Source organism: Macrosteles quadrilineatus, unplaced genomic scaffold (genome assembly GCF_028750875.1).
Source record: "Macrosteles quadrilineatus isolate MER2022 unplaced genomic scaffold, UCM_ALF_1.0 Scaffold_4__1_contigs__length_99947679, whole genome shotgun sequence".
Lineage (NCBI taxonomy): Eukaryota > Metazoa > Arthropoda > Insecta > Hemiptera > Cicadellidae > Macrosteles > Macrosteles quadrilineatus.
In genome coordinates this window covers 96,990,157-97,006,918 of record NW_026542597.1, presented here as the reverse complement: position 1 = coordinate 97,006,918, position 16,762 = coordinate 96,990,157, and the positions used below count along the sequence as shown (strand labels likewise).

Genomic DNA, 16,762 nt, shown 5'->3' with positions numbered 1-16,762 from the left:
TCAAGCCCCGAAATGGGACTTTCGTGACGAGTATTGAACAATACTTTTTATCACGATGAAAAAACTACTTCATCAAAATAAAAAATAAATATCTGATATTTTGTAATATGTTCATTTTTCTAATCCAAACAAATGCTATACAATTAATTTTAGTGCATAAATCAGCTGATTGTAACTTTGTTGATGTCAGGCAAAGTATTGTTTGTGTAGTGAAAGTAATGTTTATGTCAGGATTAGTCAGCTGATCACTATTTGTTTTTGGTGTATGGAAATTGAAGATTTTTGAAGATCTCAGCTGTATGGAAATGGGCTATTTTCGAATACAGAGTGATGAAAAAGAATTTACAAATAAACACAGAAGTGTTCTGTGCAGCCGGTTTATAGATAAAATCATATGGTCTTCTAATATTTCTAGAATTACATGAGTCAAGTAATCCTTTTCAATTCATTGTCAAATTATTGAACATTCTTTCGTTAAGTAACCAAAACATCTTAATATACAGATTTAAAAATCGGTTCAATAAAAAAGCCAAACAGCCTTAATCCTTTACTCTCAAGAGAAAAAATAACAGTTTCATATAAATAACAAATATATAAAATAGAATATCAAAACAACAATGAAAATAACATATTCTTTTAAATTTAACAGAAACATTATGCTAGGTCCATATACATTTTTAAAGAGAAAGTTCAGCTCTTAGGGGAAGAGTTTTCTACCCTAATTACATGGAAAAAATACTTCCAATGGGCAACCAACTAAAACAATGTTAAAACACTTGCGGCACTTTTATTTTGTCATTCCATAAATGACACATAAACCACAATCCAACAACTTTTATTTTTAGTTACAACACTTTTATGTGATTTGTCGTCAGTGTTTCAAAACATATTTATCGTTAGTTGAAACTTCTCAAATACAGAAAATAAGGAATAAAAAGTCTCATAATTTATGTACCTCAATTATCCAATCCCAACCTTGGATTTTTATGGTCCAATAACTTTTTATCAAATCCTGCAAATTTGCTCGGAAATTAGCACTTAAAAAATATTGCAGAGTTTAGAAAGACAAATGGATGCACCACCTAAAAGTATTCTTCTATATTTGCAGAGACAAGTTATAAAATTCTTTAGAAGAAATCACCTTAGACTCAAAATATATATACATTTTATTTTAATAGAATTCATAATTTGTAACATTGTAACTATACAATACAAATACATTACAATTCCAAATGTGTATAATATGCAGAATACAATTACACCTGTAGATATACAATAGACTCATTGATTATAAAACAAAAGTATTTGACAATGGATTAAATTATAACACACCTATGTACACATTTTAAGTATTATTGGTGAGATGGTAAGCTTATCTGAATGGGAATGAGTCAATTCTGGTACAAGAAATACAAATACAATTACACAATTCATTCACAATAGTTAGCAAGTACTGTAATGATGTATATATATGTTTCTTGTACCAGGATGTCTTTATTCTGACACAACCCTGCCATTCCAACATCAATACTTAAAACCTTGGCTTGTACGCCATACGTTGCAGAATTATTAATTAACCTTAAACTATGTACAAACTTGTAGGAACTAACACATTTTCCCGATGGTTTTTAATTTTAGTAAATTTACGAGATTATAAATGAGTGTTTGTGAAATCAGTCAATTGATGTACGTTTACTTTTTCTTGTAACATTATCAGAGTTTTACTTATTCTTAAAAACTCTGTGGGTTTCATACAATTTTAATAACTTGTTTCAACTGGTTATTCACGATAAAATACAAAATAATATTAAAAAGTGATGTGTGTGGAAAAAACAATGTGGACGATATTCAACATTTGGAATGTGTTGCTAGTGGATAGCATCTTTAGACTTAGGTGCAAGAGGCCATATCTACATATTGGTCAATGCCAAACACTTTACACTAATAAACCAATAACAATTTTAAGCATTTGGACTACTTTAGTTTTAAAGTGTTTGCGATTCTTACATAACAAAAGCCACTGGAGTAAAATTAACTAAACGATTTGTTTAAACCTCTATATTTGGTAATTGTTGTTCTGAGAAATGAACGTTGTGTCTAAAAAGTGATGTGAATTAGTTAATTTTGAGCTGTATTGTTTTATTGCATGAGAATCCCTGACAAAGTTAAACGTAAACTACGTAATACTTATATTTGTAGCTGGTTTTACTTTTTTGAACACAGCAACACCTGTCTTAAGTTCTCGCTCTTGGAGTGTTATTCAAAAATTGTCCAATCTAAATTAAACATTTTAAAATACAACTAAACCGATCCTGTAAAATGATCAGTTAATAAAATGTCCTAATAAATGCTTTAATCGACAATACTTACATGGTATAGAAAAATTAGATACTAGAGTTTACACTTATGTCTTAGCTAACGGATATTTGGTTGTCGTTGTCGATGTCGTCCCAAGCATCAAAATCTTCGCCCCAGCCGTCCGCCTCGAGGTCGGTGGAAGGGGCGAACTTATCCGTCACTTTGGCTGCTTCAGTCACATGGACTACTTGGGGTTTAGAGATCACAGGCTCCATGTCACGGAAAATGTCTTCAAATTCGTCCTTAACTTTCGGTTTTATTCTTAGTTCCAAAGAGTTGATTCCGCCTTTTACGTCCTTTTTGTCTTTTGCAGCACTTTGCATTTCTGTGCTTTCACTTTTGCTTTCTTCTTCAGCCATGGTGAGGGTAAAACTTGGTTCTGCTGCAGTCGGGTTGGTCTAAAAATTACATAGATTACAAGGTAAAGTGTAATCAGGAGAGGAAACAATATGTAATGGTAAACAACACTCTTTGGAAAGATAGAAAAAAAAACAATGAAAATACCTTTGATAATTTTTTTAAGGTTAGAAGCCTATTTTAACCTTACATTTGCCTGTCCTACTAGACTACAGATCTGTGCGTGGAACGTATCCAACAAAGCAAGGAGTGAGCCGTTACAGTACAAGGGCGATCTGTACTGATAAAAAGTAGTGACGAGGATCTGAACCCACGACAACGCTGCCTTGAGCCCGAAGTCCGCGACACTACTGACTGAGCCACCGAATCACCAAAAAGAAATGCTTTGTTTTTCTTCAGAGTAAAGAAAAATTTACACAGTAAGGCCTGAGAGCTAGATTAGGAATAATGTAAATTAATTTGATATTAATAAAAAAAATGCTTCACACTAAACATTTAATTTAATTAGTTGATGTTTGGTAGAGTAACCAGTGCTCAATATAATTTAAATATTTACTACATTTTTGGTCTGTAGTTATTACTATTTTACTTGATATTTTGATGACAACCCCATCAAGCTTATGTAGAGTTAACAGCGACCGACTGTACCCTAGAATAAATTATGGATCCCACAACAAACATACCTTATAGTCCCAGTCTGGCCAGGTTTCCTCTTCCTCGCTAGGGGAGGGGGTTGGGACGTACTCCCCTCCGTCCGGTGACGGTCTCTCCGGCAGTTCTCCCTCAACGGCGCCCTCTTCTGTGAAGAAACAGTACGTTAGACATTAGACATATTAGACTGGCTGGTAGAGCCAGGTTTGAGAACACAATATCTTTGAAGAGTGTGCAGAGGATGTATCATCACTGCAGGAGCCAGATCCTGTGCAACTCCAGCCTTAGAGGTAATCTTGGACCTGACACCTTCTATGGTTGGAGGGAAGTGTGTCAGAAGTGAAGGAGGCTTTACTTAGGATAGAGGAAATAGACATATTATATTCTTTAAAACTGCATTAAAACTCCTCTAATCAGTCCTTGTGAGACCGGGACCTTGACCGGAACAGTAATAAGGTATCTAAGGAGCAGTTACGGATTTTGCCTTGATTGCAGGAGGCGATGATGATATCCCCACGAGTTTGGGATATATGCTCAGTATAAACATGATTTTTTGATGACTGCAGAAGATAAATAAGTTTTTGCCTTGGTTGTGGGAGATGGTAATGATGTCCACTTAATGCTCATGATATTACTGTAATAACATTGTCACCCCCCCCCCCCCCCCCCCACGACTATCGATTGCACAGTTGTATTAAGCGATGAGTCAAACTAGCCGAGGTCGTATTAATGGTGTTCTACTGTACTGAGGAGGCACTTGTTATCTTATCAGATAGCCAAGCAGCCAGGAGCTCTTAGCTCATCACTTAACTGATCCTAGATGATATGGAACTGTCGGAAGAGTCTAAATTAACTTGATCAGAGTAATAGATTCAGTGTCCACTGTGTTCCTGAGACCAAGGCATGGAGGTTCCGAGTAGGCAGATAAGCTGGCGAGGTATTGATTGAGCTACTTTTTATACCCGTAACCAGACTAGTTAAATTAAGTTATAAATAGATCCTACTAATATACTAACCAAGGAATTGAGAAGGATCTTCTTTAAAGTCTTTACTCTGCTGGTGTTTTGTTGAGGGTTTTACAGTCTGAAACATCAAAATAAAATTGTAATTCAGTCCATTTTGTTTTGGTATTGTTGTATATTGAATAGAAAAATAATTATATTTTATTATATGATTTTTTTCAATAGGTAGTGTGGATTTCTACAAGCAAGATGACACTAAAAAGGTTCTTACAGTTTTTGAGATCTGTAACCTTGAATTGAGACTATAGTGTTTCATTTGTTGTTACCTTTGGCCGGCCATCTGCAAACAGTTTCGCTCGCTTTCCTCCAATCACAACAGCACCGCCCAAGACTGGCACCAGCTCAGCAAGGGCTCGAAGAGTGGAACAGACGACACTGTCGTTGACATCCTTGATGCCTACCAGCAACTAGAAATAGCAAAGAAGTTAATGTTACAACACCTTAAACTATGATGTTTGAGATAAACACTTTATTTGGAGTGCTACCCCCTAACCGTACCAGACGATTACACATCTACATCCAACTAGAAACTTCTCATAACCATGATGTTCGGCTGGTTTTTAATAATTGTTATCTTATGAAATTTTTCTTGTGAAGGAAGGATGTGTTCAAGAATACACCCCGTCACATTACTGTTCACACTTTAACATTTCATATCTTTTAAGGCTAACTAACAAACAGAGATAAGGAAACCTCCCATTAAAGGCTGTATGAATAGAGGAGTAGGTCTCTACCAAAGTGGGAATCACTTATACCATAATGCGGTGCCAACGAAAATGACAAAGTTACAGGCCCTCAGCTACTTGTTGTTAAGAAGAACAGAATTTTTAGAGAAGAGAATGGAGAAAAATAGAAGCTGGTTAAGATTTTTGAGGTTTATTACAAGTATAAATAGAGGGGATGGAGTTAGGAATTGAATATCAGAAACAATTGAAAAACAGCTTAGTAGGGAACGTGGAGAAGGTATGACCAAGACGGTTTGGACTTGTGAGAAGAAGATAGCAAGAGACAATTCCTAGGAAACTGAAGCTGATAGTGATAGAGGAAGGAAAATGAGAGTAACACTTATAAGACGGATAAAAGGGGGAAGATATATGTTGAGTGAGGAAGCAAATGGCATAGGAAGAGGAAGTGAGGAAGGGGAAGATAGTAAAACCTAGTTGACATCTACGAATAAACAGAAGAATAAAAAAAAGATAACTTACCTCTGGAAGTATTCTAGTCTGCAATTGGACTTGTGAGAAGAGAGCGCAGTAGGATTGGAAGTAAGACAGTAGGATGAGCCTGATCTGGACATCTCGCACACAGAACAGCGGCAGAAGTCGTGGTACCATGTGTGTCTTGAATGTGTTCTCAGTGAACAAACCGTTCTCACTGCTGTCCTCTATAAGATTCAAATAACCAAAGATATAAAACATTGAAAAAAGGATAGTACATAAACTTCTTGCTACAAACCTTCAATCTATCATTTTAATGCAAATTTGACTGGATTTGTTCAACTGATTAAGGGCAATGGAGGGAGAAAATCAGGAACTAAGAGAACTTGTGGAAGGAAGAAAGTTTGTGGAGGCAGATATGGAAGCAGGAAATTCAAAAGACTTTGCTTCTATCACCAGAGGACAAGATCAGATTTCAGACCCCGAAACGTTACGTATTGTATTTTACCATTGTGATTGGAAAATGTCCCAAACAAACATTTAAACAAGATTAACTAACACCAACACTGAAATTCAAATAAATAATTGGTTCTGATGTAATACTTAACAGAATATACATGTTTTTGTTTTTTGTTCCTTTTTAAAATATATTTCTACATATTTATCTTCTACAAAATAAAAAGCCTAATCCCAATGTCTTGATGGCTCTCTTAACTTGTTATTTCAAAATTACCGAGGTCATTGTTGAATTTATACAAGTGACATAAAAATCTTTTATGGATCTTTTTTATGGATCTTTTTTAACAGTAGCAGTATCATTACGAATTAAGATGTTTACAGGATATGAATATCCTCACTTTTTGAATTTACTTTTAAATAGTTTTGGACAGGATATTCCATGAAGTGATAGCAACAGTGGAAATGATTGTGAAGTTTATTTAGGTGCTAAACATGCTTTCTTTGTACAGTTTCTAGGTTCAAGTGGAATCTTGCCCAATTCAAAGATGGCGGTGTTTTTGAACCTAACCTACCTCTCCGTGGTACAAACACCTGTGGCAGTAGGAACGCCTGGGCCGTGGAGTCGAGCAGAACCATCCGAGACAACAACAGTGAGCCCAGCTGACTAGCTACGGTCTCCTCCGGGAAACTGTTCAGCTTCTGTGATAGGTTCCTGCAATTACCACCAAAACGTGTCAGAGGCCGTAAAATATGTTATTGTAAACTAACAATACCCAACTCTAGAACATCTTAAATTTGGATCATAGTTTGGCAGTAATTTGTTATATTTAGACAAATTAATTAAGTAAAATATCAAACAAAATTCAATGGCAGTAATATTATTTTCATTTCAATTGCCAATTTCTTTAGCTTAAAAATACTAAAAAGTACTTTCAGAGTGACCTTTTTTCATGATTCTTCCAGTCAGAAATCCAACACAATCTCGATACTGCTATGTATGGCTTCAATAAAAACGTGGTGATAATTAAAAGCAGATAATTGGTAATGTGACCTTTTAAAAATCATCGATGGATCATGGAGAATACCAAACACAATGTCACACAAACCTGAAGAAGTCCTGTTTTTCTTCTTCTTTCTTGATGGGGAGATCCACCAGGAAGTTATGTATGGAGAGGAACTCGTGGGAAAAGAAGGGATGGGAGAGCAGGGAGGAGAGAGAGGGACGAACTTCGCAGTTTGGACTCTGAAGTTGCTTCTTACATAGCTCCAGAAAGTCTGGCATTCCTGGCACCTCATCTACAAATAAACATCTCGTTAGTCATAATAACGTAGCTCTTAAACAGGTGACATTGTCAGTCAAAATTGCACTGTTACAAGAATCAGTACATAGAGGAAACGAAAGTAGTATTAGCCATTACTTGAACTTCAAGGATTGATCACTGATTAAATTATGCCTACTTTTTTCATGTTCTTCCCACATATTATGAGTACAAAAATGAAAAATATATTTTTTCCCAAAACAAGCTTTTGGTAGGTCTAGATACCAACAGTGAGGACGAGTACAAAAAATTCGTAGTAAAATGCCTGATTTTTTTACTGACAAAAAATCTATCTGTCCAATGTTTAGCCTACAGTTTTTTTCTTCTTTTAGGTGGACCTAAAATCAAACCTACCTGGATTCTTGTTGATCAGCACTTCCGACGCCAGAACTCCGAAGGCGTACGCGTCCACAGCTGACACGGGTTGTGGAAGTGATTCACTCTCATTGGCCGCAACTGACGGGTCGTAACGGCGAGTTCTTGTCTCTTCTAGATAGCGGCTGCTCATCTCGTTAAATCTGGTAACAGATTTTATTGCTTATGATGATTCTAGGAATGTGCTTGCGAGTAATATCCATAACATCAGAAAACAAAGGAGGTTTTTGTGTATAATCTACCAACACATAAAATTTAAGCACAGTCAATTCCCTAGTTTGGTTCATTTTCCAAGATCACTGATCAAAAGCCCAATGGTCTAGGACAACGTGGTCCCTAGAGTTTCAAACAATTACAAAACTCTTGACTTTTCAGAATCGAACCAGCAACCATTCTGCAAGACAAGTGCCATAACCACTCAGCTACACGGCTCATACGAGATATTATTCAAATCCATTCAATCCTACGATCTTAAAGTAGATGTAAATTCTTTGTAAAGAAGATAAAACAGTTCACTAACCTGCAAAGATATTCTAGACCTCCGAGTTTCCATGAGCCTCCCTGGGTGACGTAGACGGACGCACGACAAACGTTATTGTGAGAAGCAGTTCCCTGGAAACCAGCCATGTTACTAGTCAAACTTGAAATACTGGATCTAAAACCTGCAGAGTTACAATTCTCCGTTCCATCCGACATTACTCCACTTCTCTCCTCCCCCTTCATTTTGTGCAGCCAAAATCAGGAAAAGAATACACAGTAGGCCTAAGCATATTTGGAAATGTATCTTTAAAGAAAACAATTCCACTATGTTTTCCCTCTAATTGAATTAATCGATAATAACTAATAGTTTAAATATTTACAATTCCTCAACAGTTTAAAGTTAACGGTGAACTGAGCTTCAGGTATGTAGGCTATACAATTTATACATTTGTTTGAGAACATTTTTTCCCTATTTAATAAAAACTTAAAACAATATTTCCACAAACTGGACTCGGATAAAAATATGATTTTACACTTTATGATTTCATCATTATATTGTTCGGTTTATACTGTTTTATATCCTATCCATGTTCTATTTTCACTAGGTTTGGATGGGAAAAGTTGGTTTTAAAATATTGAGTGTGTTTTTAGTCTAGGTTAGTTTCTCAGTCTTCGGTGTGTGAGGGGAATTTGATCTCCTCGGTAGGTATTTACAAACATGTGAGGAGTTTAACCACTTACTTGTAACACGAATAAAAAGGAAAAAATTATTGCGTCTGATTAAAAAGAGTGCGCAGTTAATCATTAGAGAAACCGAACTACTCACAGATTCGTGAAGGAACACCAACGCCTTCAATACACTCTGGAGACCCACGCAGATCTGCAATGAGGTTTGAGACGGAAGAACTTGAGCGAGAGGCTGAACTTGCTCAGTGGCTAGATGGAACTTGGAGCCCTTGCGCCAGTGGGAGACATACTTCAGAATACAAGGATGTCTGTAGACCATCACATTCTGTAAAGTGCTTTGAATGAAATAGTTGCAAGAGAACAAAGTGTATGCAATTATAACATTGTATAGCCTAAATTATGATTTCTTAGAAAATACTGAATTGCAGCTAACAATTCAAACAGCTCGCGCTGATAAAATTTGAATCCTGGTCCATTGCGACACTATCTGGATGCCTAAGTTTATCAGTGGCCAAAAATATTGGTGTCGTGTTTGGATTTTACAGCATTTTACTTAGTTAAAATTTAAAAACATGTATTTCTAAACTAAAATTAATAATTGGTAAAATTAAGAAGTAGTTTCATTATAACCTAAACTTTACCTTCCCAATCTAAATTAATTACATTCACGAATCCACATAAAACCCCACAAAACAAACCTTGACTTAGCCTATCATAGGCTGAATAGAACTAGTAAAACTCCAAACAACATGGGGATCAAAATGTTTAAATCTTTTGCCAAAAAAAGTCAAAGAAACAAGTGAAAATAAAACTTTTAAAAAACAATTCAAACAATAGGCCTACCAATACCTTATTAAACAACCATTAAAAATACCTAACTGAATTGACGAACACAAATATAGCCTAAACAATAAATAGGAAAGCAATGCTCAAGTACACTCTCACACACATACAAATTCACACAAGAAATTGAGGATTCCCCTTTCTATGAGGACGGCTTCAATGGTAAATGGTAAATGGAGTTAAGGATTTGAAATAAACCTTTGTGAATTTCTCTAGATGTGAACTCTCTGATGACACAGGGCATGTTGAAACAAATACAGATATTTTGGGAACACTTCCGACTGCATAAGTGGCTCCATGCAAACTCCAGCCATCCGTAACTTCAGTTGGAGTTTCATCTATGGTTAGGCCGGCTGGTTGACTCTTTTCATTGCCCATAGTCAGCTGAAACAAAAATTCCTAGAAGTAAGATATGCCTAATTAAGATTTGGAGATTAACATATTTTATAGGCCTATTGAAGTTTTTTTAACTTGTAATGTGTTGCGCAAATTAACGTAGGTTTAAGGTCTACAAAAAAAATTATTAGTTAGGTCCTATTGTGTTTGATCATAGCCATCTCTAGTATAAGGCCGCGGCGAGTGAAATCTGGCAACGTCGCATCCGAGGCATAGTCCAGTCGGCTCCTGCCATTAGTTTACAAAGGGGAGAGCATATTAAATGTGGAATTGACTCTAAAACTCATGAATATCAAATTAAATTTAGACAGAATAGAAAACTAGTGTTTAATTGAATCAAATCAAATCAAATCAATCAGGGAAAAACACAAAGGGAATAGCCAAATATAATCATAAACATATGACTTAAATACAATTAAAAGTCACGTGCTATCTTGTATACAGATCATGAGTGAAAGTCCAACATTTTGCACTTATAGACGGCGCATCACCGGTGATTAACCTGTTTGTTTTACACAATTAGAGACAATATGGTATTCGTAGTGACACAGTGTTATGCCTTATAAGTGTGTCATGCCAGGGTGTAAAAATGCCAAAAGCATTAAAAACTTAGGAGTATATACAATTATTTCACTTCCCTCTAGAAGGTCCGCGTAAATAAGACGAGTGGGTTAGAGCTATAGAAGTCCATGTCACTTGCCCGGCCATGACGGAATCAGTAGCCTACATAAGAATTGTGCTAATATTTAGTACCTATTTTGTAGCCTACTATATAGTACCAACAAACGAAAAATTAGTACCCCACTCGGTACCGGATAACTAATTAATTTAGGATTCCAGGCCAGTGAAACGCTGGCCCAGACATTTTCAAATTTGATCCTAATACGTATACCATCATTTAGTACTTATTTCGCACTATTTTGTACCTCCATCAATATAATTTGTACCTCTAAGAAAACTAAGCTACCAAGCTTAAACTGTACAGGTCAATGACCCCTCAGCCCGGCCATGTCGTAAACTTGTAGTTATAAGCTATGCTACTATTTAGTACCTATTTCGTACTTCAATTAAAATAAACTGTACCTCAAAGATAACCAGGCTGCGGGCCTGTAAACTGTAATGTACCATGCCCCCTCTGCCCGGCCATGTCTCAATCTGTAGTATGAGGTAAGCCTTTATTTAACACCGGCTATTAAAATATATCAAACTAACAAAAATATTTTAAACTAGACAAACAGAAAAAGTCTAATATTTCAAAATGTTGGCTGCACTTTAGTTTTCGTCCTACACTCATTGAACATGAACACATTGATATATAGATTATTTGATATATCGATTACTTCGTTCGGTTAGGTTAACCTCTCTAACCAAACTTGATAAATCGAATGAAATAATCGATATATCGATTCCAATGAGTGTAGGACGTAGACTAAGTGTAGCCTTAAAAAAAATTAATCTTTAATTTTATGTGTATCCTCAAATTAAAGTTTAACTTTTATGGAGTTAGGGAATTAGAAATACGAATCATGAAAATAGTGTATTAATAACAATCTTATGTTGTCTATATTTACATTTTGTCCCAAAAAAATTAGCCTATAGATAAACCACGATTACTAGAAAAATACCGGTATGGATCATAAACATCAACAAATGACGTTTTTGGCCCGAAAATAAACATGATTTAACATTGGTTAAATGGAACTGCTAAAACATATGTTCAATGCTATTAGTATAGGATTCGGGCCAACAACGTCATTTTGTTTATGTTTATGATTAACGTGACCATATATTTTGGAGTTCAAAGCGGGACAAACCTTGCCGGGGGGTCTGGGGGGGATGGAATACCCCCCAGCCAAAGAGGGGGGTCCGGGTCCTCCCCCGGAAAAATTTTGAAAAATAATAGGTGTAAACTAGCGTTTTTATGCAATCTAGACGTGATATTTTTTAAATCATAATTTGATTTTTATTTGAGTTTTTACTATATTTAACCTATTTGTTTAAGGTGTTTAAACATGAATTTAAATTAGTTCATTGGACGGAACATATCTTTACTTCGAAATATCCTCAAAAGTCAAAGTGGATAGCTTCACCAAGTGCACCCTAACAGCGGGAAATGAGCAAAGGAACTGAATTTACAAATGACGGATGGATGTCATCGGGATTCGGGAATAACTAATAAAAAGTAACATGGACAGTTTTTAATGTAATTTTTTATAATATTCATACAGTAAAAAAATGCATTGTTATCCCTATATAACATTTTATTCAAAAGTAAATATCCTAATACACCAATAAATGCTCAGTTTAATTGGTAGGCCTGCAAAAATCATCAAGTTTAATCTTGGTGTTCAATTCTAATCACCAAATAAACATTTGTAAATTATTATTCCACTATGTAAATGTTAACCAACTTTATCCTTAACATCCAACAAATGGATTGACAATGAGAATCTCAATAAAAAGTTTGCCATTTATTAATTTACAGTGCAAGAAATTCACAAAATCATCCTTAATAATAAAATAACCATTGACATTACATTACAAAAACATAACAAATAATACTGTAAATGAATACTAGCTCAAATTGAATAATTATTTGCATCTTAGTTTTTCTTAGCAAACGTAAACACACTACGGTAAACGACACAAGGGAACCACTTAACTTAATTAAATATTTGCTCAAACCGTAGCTCAGTCTACTTGATCTCAGAGTTTAGTGGTATATTTGTCACTGGAGGCTATTTGTTGCAACGCTTTTGGAGATGATCGTAACATTGCATAAAAGTCCTGACAACTCAAATTGAAATTAAATTTTGTTTGAAGAATCGATTTTAAAACATTGACAGAAAGTTGAGTTTTTTCAGATGTCCACACTTTTGTCATTGATGAAAATACTCTTTCAACAGATGCATTGCTCCCTGGGAGAGTCAACACATATTCCACAATTTTACTTGCGTATTCGCAGTTTATTGAGTTATCTTTAAAGTGCGTGAAGATCTTAGACCATCTTGAATCTGTTTCAACTTGTTCTTCGTTCCAATTAGCAACATTGCTTTCAACATATTTCAACACATACCCAATTTCATCGAATACTTTAGTATCACAATCTGGTGGAAAATACTTATTCTTAATTAAATAGTCAACTGACGGTTGGATGTCCTCCCACTTTGGAGTGTTCTTCAACATCACCCATTGAAATATCTCCAAGTTTTGAAAATGGACAGTCCATTGATCTAAATACTGCAGTGATGTCTCGTAAAACGAAACAAAGGTGTTAGTGATACTTTGTTTTTCTTCTTCTGAGCAACATTTCGTCATCAAATTGCGAACTATGTGTGGAACAAATTTGTTCACGGCCTTCTGTTTGAGATTTTCCTTCAAGATTTTTACTTGAACAGTTACCTCGATTGCTGAGACCTTGTCACCTTCTACATTTGAAACAGTTTGTTGAAACGTAGCTGCTTGGCTATGTATGAAATAAACCCATACTTCTGAATGTGGGTTTCCAAAAAACTTCCTCAGGATCTCAGGACATTTCGGCTGGTTAAGAAAGTACTCTTTAAGTGGCACAAAAAGCTTCAAAATTCTTTCAACTGCTGGCATTAAAGCAAGCCAGCGAGTCTTGCTGTATCCCAACATTTTGTGGTACTCAATGTCGACCGAATCACATATTTCTTTGAAAGCTTCCACCCTTACTGTGTACAGATAGAAAAATGAATACACTTTAACGACAATAACCTCTACATCTACTGGCAAACAATCTGATGCACTTAGTATGGCGTTATGCACTATATGTGCTGCACATCCAATGCCTACAATATCTCTGCCTAAAAAACCTTTTAGTTTGAAATAGGCCTAAACATTTTCTTTCCCCTTTCTAGCTGCACCACCAAAATTTGTATTGGTGTTATCCCCGCTGAATGAAATTACTTTTTGTGTTAATTGATGTTCTTGCAGCACGTCCTTCAAATAATTGACAATAATATCTGATGTTTCTCCGGGGAGGGATTGCAAATCTAAAACCTTTACTTTAATGCCGCTAAATTTATCAAAATAGCGTACTACAACAGGAAACATTTTTTGTGAACCATGATTGGATGAGTCTGTCATTATACAAACATAGTTGCAACTAGTCAGATCCTTTTTAAGCTCAGCCTGAGCTAATGGGGCAATAACTTGTGTAACTATAGCCTGTGTCTTGGTCTTAGCACAGTGGAACTTTGGTTCAAAACAAGTATTTATTACCTTGGATGCGCAGTCGTTGGAGCGGAAGCTGTGGTTCTCACGTACGGTGTGGTAGGCCCAGGCACCCTCAGCCGCTGAGACGTCCAGGTCTTTTTTGTTCGGGACGTTGCTTTTGAAAAATGAAGATATAGTTTTGCTCGAGCACGCAGCATGGTCAGAAGCAACATGTTTGTTTGACTTTAGGTGTTTATCAATATCATTAGCTCCTCCATGAGCAACGCTAAACTCAGTACAACACTTCTCACAGACTACATCACTTTTGTTCGTCTCAAACTTAAGTTTAATAAACGGATATTTCGATTGTAATTCACTATTAAATGTGCACTTCCGTTTGGGCATTATCTAATGCAACAGTAATTAAACCGTAGACCTACAATAGTCAAATCACAAACAAACTTGCACCGAATGTAAAGTTAGAGGTTAAGGTACACAAACAACTTGACAGTTTAGTTTACTGACAACATGCGTCTTTTGAGGCCGTAGTAGCCTACAGCGCTTCAACACTCGCGCGGAAATAAATTGTACTAGTGCCGATCGTTGCCTAGTACAGTATATTGTATAGTCGAGTTCACGCGATCGATGGATGAACGATGAAGTGCTACTTGTACAGTTAACCAAATAGGTTAATAGGTTGGTTTCCGTCAGCTTTCCTTAAAATTACTAACTAGTATTCTTACACGAACTAAACATTAGTGTGAAAAGGCGAATTTTCATATTCCATTGAATATTTCAAACGCCTGACCTCCAAAGCGGGACATTTTGGCGTCCCCCGGCCGATTGTGGGGACAGCGGGACAACTTGTTGTAAAGCGGGACTGTCCCGCCGAAAGCGGGACGTATGGCCACGTTATTTATGATCCATACCGGGTTTTTTCTAGTATTCGTGAGATGAACTTTCAATGTAAGTCATTTTTAAGTACCGAGTGAAACATTTTATTAGAATCAAAACGAGTTTTGTAAGGTTAATAACGCTACACTTTCATAAGTTTACATATTGATAATATTGCTATTATTACATTGTGTTATTGTCAGTATGCATAATGCCTTTCTGTACATTTGATGTCAATCGAATATTATTTAAGCACTTGGTTAACACCATTATTACAATATTTAGGCCCTAGCCTAGTAATAAATAAGTGACAAGTTCATGATAGGCTAGGCCTAGTGATTTTGGATCATGGATATTTGATTTCCTTAATATTGTTTTTACCTGATTCGAGATAGGTTAGGTTATGGCAGTTTCATTTTGTAATTGATAGAGAAAAAAATATCGATTATTTATCGATACTAGCGTAGCCCAGTTAAGAAACTGAACCCCATACCATTAACAAGAGAAGGAGAATATGAATAAACAAATACCTACACAGTTATTTAGTGAAGTTTCGCTTGGTTCATAAATATAAATGTCAGGACGGGAAGTTAACCTTTCAGTTTCGTCACCTGCCCAGCAGTCCAGAGCACTCTGCACTCCTCTGAAAATTCACTCAACCTCAGCGATCACTAATTTTTACTAATAACTCAGCATCAGCAGCTATTAAAGCAAAAAGCAATTAATTAGCAGAGTAGTAAGTGAAGGTTTGAAATTAATTGAAAGAAATGTCGTCTGTCACTTTACTTGTCTGTGCTGTCTTGTTGTTTTCATTTAGTTTTTTTTCGTTTTCAACGACCGTCTGGCCGCAGTAATGCAGTAAAATCACTGAGCTATGAGTAAAATCATAGATTAAACATACTCCTCAAGTATCCTTGAGGAGGGTATTTACTCAGGGGAGGTACGGAAGAGGTTACGATGACAGCTGTGGACTTCTTATTAACTGAGGGAACGCTATTACCGTAACAATACGGTTTGAGGACAACGGCTTCGGTGGTCTAGTGGTTAGCGTACCGGGCTGGCATGCAAAAGGTCCCGGGTTCGAATCTCGCTGGAAGCATTAACTTTTTGTCTCAGATTTTTTCATTATCAGCAAGTTTGGTTGGTTTGGTTCGGTTATGACAGTTTAATTTTATTATTAAGTCATTATAAAATTGTAATTGAGCAATTTCTAGTTTTATTTAATAAACATAATTATTTTTTCTATTACTAATCTTTTTTATATTATTTAATTATCAGCAAGTTTGGTTAGTTCGGTTAGGTTATGATAGTTTAATTTTATAATTAAAAAAATTATAAAATTGAATTTGAGGCATTTATAATTTTATTTTGTGAACAGAACTATTTTTGCGAATAGTAAACCTTCATTGACAAAGTGCTCTCTACTACAGCGCTGTTCGCGGAGGAATTTTGAACTAAATGCCTCATTCGTACCTCCCCTAAGTCAGACCCCTTGAGGAGTATGTTTAATCTATGGTAAAATGCATTTTCATTTTAGATAGGAACTAAATAAATGTAACAGCATTTAATAGTTAACAAGAAGCAT

General features: G+C 35.7%; 1 protein-coding gene across 2 annotated transcripts; it reads right to left on the bottom strand.

Annotated features, from left to right (window-relative positions):
* Positions 1 to 652: 652 nt before the first annotated feature.
* On the bottom strand, positions 653 to 15,958 carry LOC128993600 (protein-associating with the carboxyl-terminal domain of ezrin-like). Of its 2 annotated transcripts, none has more exons than XM_054417588.1 (12): positions 15,708 to 15,958; positions 9,907 to 10,092; positions 9,005 to 9,190; positions 8,219 to 8,310; positions 7,678 to 7,841; positions 7,111 to 7,300; positions 6,577 to 6,716; positions 5,594 to 5,772; positions 4,655 to 4,795; positions 4,383 to 4,449; positions 3,399 to 3,514; positions 653 to 2,756 (listed from the first exon to the last, which is right to left on the bottom strand). In XM_054417588.1, exons 2-12 carry the CDS (start codon positions 10,084 to 10,086, stop codon positions 2,412 to 2,414), a joined length of 1,800 nt encoding a protein of 599 aa, XP_054273563.1. In that variant the 5' UTR covers positions 10,087 to 10,092; positions 15,708 to 15,958; the 3' UTR covers positions 653 to 2,411. The 2 variants fall into 2 exon arrangements, with proteins under 2 accessions (XP_054273563.1, XP_054273562.1); XM_054417587.1 differs by having other exon boundaries at positions 15,712 to 15,958.
* Positions 15,959 to 16,762: the final 804 nt, after the last annotated feature.